The sequence below is a fragment of the Belonocnema kinseyi genome, chromosome 8 (genome assembly GCF_010883055.1).
Source record: "Belonocnema kinseyi isolate 2016_QV_RU_SX_M_011 chromosome 8, B_treatae_v1, whole genome shotgun sequence".
NCBI classification, from domain to species: domain Eukaryota; kingdom Metazoa; phylum Arthropoda; class Insecta; order Hymenoptera; family Cynipidae; genus Belonocnema; species Belonocnema kinseyi.
Window position 1 is genome coordinate 34,348,189 of NC_046664.1, and position 8,202 is coordinate 34,356,390.

At 32.8% G+C, this 8,202-nt stretch overlaps 1 protein-coding gene across 2 annotated transcripts in view; it reads left to right on the forward strand.

Annotated features, from left to right (window-relative positions):
- LOC117178991 overlaps positions 1–8,202 on the forward strand; it is a 292,457-nt gene that overhangs the window by 7,618 nt on the left and 276,637 nt on the right. For both annotated transcript variants that reach the window (XM_033370592.1, XM_033370593.1), the window contains exon 2: positions 6,466–7,362. In XM_033370592.1, the coding sequence (XP_033226483.1) occupies positions 6,579–7,362 (784 nt within the window). In that variant the 5' untranslated portion in view covers positions 6,466–6,578. The remainder of the gene's footprint in view (positions 1–6,465; positions 7,363–8,202) is intronic.

Sequence of the window (8,202 nt, forward strand, 5' to 3'; positions counted from 1 at the left end):
AGAACTAGACCGCCGCCGCACAGTAGGAAAAATCAACATTTTTCGGAAATTTTGCCTACTCTGCAATTTTCAACCGATTTTAATCATTTTTAGATTTAAAAATTCTTAAGGAATTGTAATATAAGGGAGCACTGCTACTTTTTTTTAATATTTGCAAAATAACTTAATAAAATGAGCTTTGCATTTTGGGTTATTTCACAAGATTTTTTATCAGTTTGGATCATTTTGAGTCAAGAAAAGATCTAATTGTTGGAGATTTTACTCTGCTCATCTCTTATCGCTGAAAAATATCATTATATTTGTAAAAGCTGCAAATTAGAAGCTTTGAGAAACTTCAAACTAGAAGTACAAAGTGTTGTGATTAAATTTTTTAGAATAAAAATAGTAGGTATTTTAGTCAAATATTGTAAATAAGCATGTTTTATTGAATGTACATTTCTTAAAAAATTGCGAAATAGAAACCGTGAAAATGTAGATTAATTAGCATTTTGGGCCAGTTTGGGACATTTTGTGTCTGGGGGGGGGGGGAATTGTTGGGATTTTATTTTATACATCTTTCATCAATGCTAAGAATCATTATATTATTATTTTGACCCTGAAATTATAAAATAATTGGAAAATTAGTCGTTGTGTAGAGTGCTGAAATCAGTACTAAAAAAATTCTGGATTCCAGATAATTTTATAAGGTCATTTTGCAAATATTAAAAAAAAGTAGCAGTGCTCTCTATTTGGAAATGGTTAAACTGCGATATGCCACCTGGTGTCAAAAATCCTAACTAGAAAGAATCGGTGCGGTTTTAAAGTCGCACATTAATTTTGGCATAAAAGTGTTTTAACGTATTTTGTTGTGGAGTTTAAAGTATTTGTTGGATACTTAAAGTAAGTCTTTATCGGAAACAAAGGGGTGCAGATGGAATTTACATCTCATAAGGTGAAGAAACATATTTTTTTTATAGAAATATCTGTCCAACTGTGACTTTTTTAAAATACCCTTTCTGTTGATCAACTGTGAATATAAATTAATATAGATTAAAAAGTGAATAATAGTTTATTTTACAAGACGATTCGAAATTTTAGAATTTCCCGTTTCTAACGTTAAAAATTATATAAACTATTTCAATTGGATAGTCATTAGTTAAAAAAATGTAAACACCCGATTGAAACTTTATAAACTATTTTCAATTTTTAAATAACTCCAGAATAATATATTCATAAATAAAAGCTTTTATTAGATTTTAAATATTATTTTAGTTTAAAATATTCCATTTTTAAACCATTCACTTTAAAAAAATTTTTAACTAAGAAAAATAAGAATTACTAAATATTTAGACATATTTGACTGTTTATTTAAAATCAATAATTGTACGTAAATGTTTAAAATTAAATTTTAAATGTTACATTTTAATTGTTCTATTAATAAAAATTAATTTGTAAGTCACATTTTTAACTTCGATGTATAAATAACAATAACATATTACTCTTTTAAAAAATCAAGGAAGTTGAAGAGATATTTAGAAATTTTGAAAAAATTCAAGTTCAATTTAAAATTTGAAATTATTTGAAATAATTCAAACAAAGTGTGTACGTGTACCGCCAAACTATAGATTTTGGCAGATTTCGAAAAAAATTAAAAAGATTTTCAAGAATTTGAAATGGCTTCAGAAGAATAAAAAACATTTCCTATGAAAATTAATAATGATTTTTATTTTGTAAAGATTATTTTTAGTGATTATTTAAAAAGATTTAGAAAGATTTATAAAATTATCAAAAATGAATGTGGAAGTTTTTAAGGAAATTTGTTTAATTTGGCAGATTTTAAAAAGAAAATTAGAAAAAATTTGGAAGCATTTTAAGGACTTTTAACTATTTAAAATGTAAATAATTTAACTTTTATTTTAAGAAGTGTTCAGTTTATACAAAAAATTAATCGTTCAATTTTTATTGTTTCTGGCTTAAAATTGCTTTAAATGATATAATTTTGAAAAAAATTACTTGACTGATTCTTCAATTTAGATTTGCATTGCAAATGATAACGTGGAATTATATATTTAGAACTGTACCAGAATCTTTGAACTCCACAATTTATAAAAGTTAAAAAATTTATTTTGCAGTTTAACTGCATTTAATTAAAAATTGTTCACTTTAAAAGTGTTAGTAGCTTCCATTTTATACATGTAAATTATTTTAAATGCTTGAAATTCGGAAGAGTTCCACTTTGAGTTCTTTGATTTGCAGCTCAGTTTTTATTAATTCAAATGAAAAAATCGTTATGTACTTGAACTTACGAACGTTCATTTGAACGATATTAAAAAAGATTATTAAAAAAATTTTTAATCGCTAAAATCAATTAGAACGGCAAAATAAATATTTTGTAAGAAAGAATTGTCAAATAAACATTTTTTAAAGAGTTACCTACCCTCACACATCACCCATTATTTAAACCTGCCTAATGCAAGTTTGATTGTCGATATTTGAAAATATAAAGACGTCAAAAATTCTCTTTTTTTATCTCACTAATTATAGAGGAAGTGAGAAAGTTCGGCAAGACCCCTAAAAACCACCCTTAATTCATCCGCACCTAAAATGTTAAAAATGACAATTTGATTGTCGATATTTGAAAATATAAAAACTTCAAAAATTCTGTTTTTTTATCTCATCAATTATAAAGTGGGTGAGAATGTTTGGCAAGACGCCTAAAAACCACCCTTAATATATCCGCACCTAAAATGTTAAAAATGACAATTTTGGTTGTCGATATTTGAAAATGTAAAAACGTCAAAAATCCTATTTTTTTATCTCGCTAATTATAGAGGGGATAAGAAAGTTCGGCAAGACCACTAAAAACCACCCCTACTATACCCACACCTAAAAGATTAAAAAATAACAAGTTTGATTGTCAATATTTGAAAATATAAAAACGTCAAAAATTCTCTTTTTTTATCTCTCTAATTATAGAGGGAGTGAGAAAATTCGGCAAGACCCCTAAAAACCACCCTTAATATATCCGCACCTAAAATATTCAAAATGACAATTTTAATTGTCAATATTTGAATATATAAAAACGTCAAAAATTCTCTTTTTTTAACTCACTAATTATAGAGGGAGTGAGAAAATTCAGCTTGACCCCTAAAAACCACCCTTAATAGATCCGACCCTAAAATTTTAAAAATGACAAGTTTGATTGTCGATATTTAAAAATATAAAAACGTCAACAATTCCCTTTTTTTATCTCACTAATGATAGAGGGCGTGAGAAAGTTCGCCAAGGACTCCTAAAAACCACCCTTAATATATCCGCACCGAAACAGTTAAAAATGACAAGTTTGATTGTCGATATTTGAAAATATAAAAACGTCAAAAATTCTCTTTTTTTATCTCGCTAATCATAGAGGGAGTGAGGAAGCTCGATAAGACCCCTAAAACCACCCTTGATATATCTACCTTAATATACCTTGATATACCTATATACCTTGATAAATGTTCCGAATAAGATATGGGAATGAAACTTGTTTTAGTAACTTTGAACATCAGATGGAACCATTCTGAGGCATAACATCTTAGGTCTGGATGTAAGGGGGTTTTTTGAATTTTTTTCGATTTTTCAATATTTTAGGGGTTGAAAACGAGGTTGTTCCGGATGGGATAGGGTAATGAAACTTTTTTTTAGTATTTTTGGTCATCAGATGGAATAGTTCTGAAGCATAAAATTTTAGGTCTGGATGTTAGGGGATTTTCCCCAATTTTTCATTATGTTAGGGGATGAAAACGAGGGTGTTCTGGATGAGATAGGTGGTTGAAACTTTTACGGGCACCTTCGGTCATCATATAGATCTATTTAATACTTTTAAATTTTAGGTCTCGCGCAAAAAATTTTTTTGTAAATTAGTTTTTTTAAAACGTTGCAAACTTCAGCGAGCACCTTAAATGAGCCTGAAATGATACAAGAGAAAAGAAAGAACAATTTTTTTTTGGTAAATTAGTTTAAACAATAAATGTTTGAACATTTTTTTATTTAACTTAAACATCATATTTACTGAGCCCCAAGTAAGCCTTAACGTAGGGTGAAGGAAGAAAATTGTTTACTTCATTTTTACTAGAATTTTCTGAATAAAAATTGTTTAAACAAATTTTTTCATTTTTCATCATCATATTCCCAAAGCCCTAAATGAGCCCTAAATTATGAAATAGGTTCCATCTCTATACCTTGATATTGTTGTTCCAGTTTAACATAACTCGTAATGGTTTCCAGAAAAATAATTTATTTTTATAATTGTACCAATTTAGTACGATGTACACAATGCAATACACAATTATATGTAATTACCCAAAATTTCAACCTAATATCTCATAGCGTGTAGATTTAGAATTAGTGAGATAGAAAAAAAGAATCTTTTATGTTTTTATATTTTCAAATATCGACAATCAAACTTGTCATTTTTAACCGTTTCGGTGTGGGTGTAGTAGGGGTCTTGCCGAACTTTCTTACCCACTCTATGATTAGTGAGATAAAAAAAGAGGATTTTTGACGTTGTTACATTTTCAAACATCGACAATCAAAATTGTCATTTTTAACATTTTAGCTGCGGATATATTAAGGGTGGTTTTTAGGGGTCTTGCCAAACATTCTCACCCACTTTATAATTGATGAGATAAAAAAAGAGAATTTTTGACGTTTTTATATTTTCAAATATCGACAATCAAAATTGTCATTTTTAACATTTTAGGTGCGGATATATTAAGGGTAGTTTTAGGGGTCTTGCCGAACTTTCTCACTCCCTCTATCATTAGTTAGATAAATAAAGAGAATTTTTGACGTTTTAATATTTTCAAATGTCGACTATCAAAATTGTGTTTGACATGTTTGAATAATGGGTGATTTGTAAGGGTATTCAACCCTTCAAAAAATAAAAATTTCGAAAACTTCTTCCGATGGAATATCATTTTTTGTCACCCTAAATGATTTAGGCAAAACACAATTCGGGGAAAAAATCTTTAATTTCGTTCATATGAACGTTCGTAACTTCAAGTACATAAAATCGTTACTTTAGAGTTCGATTTTTTAAATTTCATTGACCGTGAAAAATATTTGCGAACCGGGAAATGACCGACAATTTTCTTGGATTAAAACGGCCACCCTAAATCGTCTATTATTCGTATTCTTCGCATAATCTGGATAAAATTTGTCGCTACGTACATTAATTAAAGTTTATTTAAACTTCAATTCATTGAAACTAAAATTAAATATTGAAATATTTTTTTTTACACCTATTTGACAAAAATGTTTTTTCACTGTATAATGTGGAAATTCTATCTAAAACTACGAGGTGTGTTCAAAAAGTAAGGTGACTTTTCAATTTTCGCGGGCTACGTACATTCAAGTTTTAAATTTTTTGTTTTGTTGTGTTGGTACACTCGTCACGATCATATGTTCACAGTTTTGACTTTCGAAAAAATGGAGCAAAGAGTTTGCATTAAATTTTTGTCAAAAATGGAATCCAGTGCTCTAAAACTCTTGAAATGTTGACAGTTGCATACGGTGAGTCTACTCTGAGTAAGAAAAATGTGTATAAGTGGTAGAAGCTGTTCCAAGAAGGAAGCATCCTGAGTCTCCAAGACCGAAAAAAGCACGTCAAATTCGATCAAATATGAAGGTTTTGCTCACTGTCTTCTTTGATTACCGTGGCGTAGTGCATCAGGAATTCTTACCACAAGGTCGTACGGTCAATAAGGAGTATTACCTTCAAGTTATGCGCCTTTTGCGAGAGGCGATACGCAAAAAGCGTCCGGAACTTTGGAAAAACAATTTGTGGCTTTTGCATCACGATAATGCACCTGCTCATTCATCGTTGCTTGTGAAAGATTTTCTGACCAAAAACAGCACCACAGTCATGCCTCAGCCTCCATATTCACCGGATTTGGCCCCCAGTGACTTTTTTCTTTTCCCAAAACTGAAGAGACCCATGAAAGGACATCGATTTTCAACGATTGAGGAGATAAAAACTGCATCGCTGAAAGAACTCAAGGCTATACCACAAAATGATTATCAGAAGTGCTTCGATGATTGGAAAAAGCGTTGGCACAAGTGTATTATGTCTGAGGGGGGTTACTTTGAAGGGGACAACATAAATATTGAGGAATAAATGAATCTTTTTTGAGAAAACCATAAAGTCACCTTATTTTTTGAACACACCTCGTATTTATTTTTTATGAAGATTTGTTTGTAGTATTCAATCATTGTTTTATACTTCACAAAACTATCGTAAAAACACTTTTATGCAAAAATTAATGTACAACTTAAAAATTGTGCCTACTCTCTCTAGTACCAGTTTTGGACACCAGTTGGCGAAAGGTAGACCACCATTCTCAATAGTACAATTCCTTAAGAAGATTTTAAGCTAAAAATGATTAAGAATGTCTTCTTAGAAAATGTTTCATCTCATTAATCGTTGACATTTTCTGTTTTCAGATATGTGCAAGAATTAGAAACCTTAGTCCCCCCCATGCTTACTGATCATGCATCACAAGCAGAGCGCAGAGAAGTAAGCGAATATTGAAGGTGCCCGATGGTTTCCTGACGTGATGGAAAGCAAATTTTATCTGAATAATGAGCCGGGACTCGAAGGGCAATCATACTCAACAACACAGTCAAATATCATGACGACGGACGACGGTGGAGGGCCTCGAATATGTTTTGTCTGCGGCACCTTGTGCCACAACGAGCAGTACTGGCTGCGAGTGAAGCAGACTCCAGGTGCCGCCCCAAATGAGCCCTTTTTCCCCTTCCTGGAGTCACACGAGCCGCCCTCTGGTTATCGTGGCGAGGGCTCCAGAGCCGGAGCCATTAAGGCCTGCAGCCTCTGCTATACAATTCTTCTTCAGCAATGGGACAGCTACGAGCGCGATGCGAGACCCCACAACCAGCGGATCTATTGGCTGAAAAGGTGTGACGGTGGTCCATTCACGGGGGCGGAAATGACCGTCCAGGGTGAATATGCGGCCCAGCTTCTCGGCCTGACGAACGATCATCCGCCGCAGGCGAGACCGGAGAACAGACCTCTTGGTATTTCGCCGAGGCTGCCGCCGAATTCGCCCTCGCCGAGAGTCGAACAAAGTAGACCGCCCTCGAACTCGATGGATCTTCAGAGGTCCCATCTCAACACCGTCGAGGCGTCTCGGCAAATTGAACAGGCCAGACTAACCATGGAGTCGCCCCATCAGAAGTTGCAGTCGCCACATCAAAGATTGCAAAGCCCTCGGCAGTATGTCGAGGAGCAGAGAATTTCCAATGAGGCTGCGCTTGACCTGCGACACGCTCCGAGAAGTTCGCCGGTGCCGGCGCCCACCCTACCACCTCAGCCACAAGGTAAGCTGCCACTCTGTTTTCGACTATTGGGAAATTGACGTAGCTGAAGTTTGCAACGTTTATAAACGAAAACAAATTTTTCTTTTTTATTTTACATATAATTTTCAAAATCCCTAGGTGTGTAAAACTTAGTCAGCTATTAAGAATTATTGGAATTAAACTAATTGTTGTTTTACCTGTCACCAGGTGCAAATAATCACCAAAAGAAATTTCAGAAATTTTATAATTTCGTTTATAAAAGTTGCAAACTTCAGCCACATGGTAATTGGAGGTAATTAAGAAGCGGTTGAAGGCAGCTGGAATATAAAGGATATACTCAAGTCTCAAAAGTTGCCAATCTTTAAAATTATTTATAAAATCGATAAAAATATATCTATTATTGATTTCTGGAAATCTTGACGACAGCTTTTAAGTGTCCCTTTAGACAACATAATTCTGGTTCAAATTGTTTATTTAACCGTAGTTATTTAGCGTTTTAGTTTTTGCTTTCTCATTAGGGAAATATTAGAATTCTTATTTAATCCTAATGATCAAGGCCTGAATTTATTTTTTGGAGGATTCTCTACAATTCGTCGCCCTAGATTTATACTAGACCATGTATAATTTTAAACATTTGTTAACTACGCCAAACTCTCGCTTTCAGTCATCCCGTTCTCAGCCTTCCTAGAACTGCTGGCTCACGCAGTTTCTCAGGGCAATAGGGCGAGAGCGGTTGCGACATTACATATATATTCTTATACACCCTCTTCTTAAAATGGTCAGGAATCACGAGGAAGTAGGCAAAGGAGCATTTCTGTACAAAGCAGCGGAGGAGGCTGCTGAAACACTCGGACTTGACTT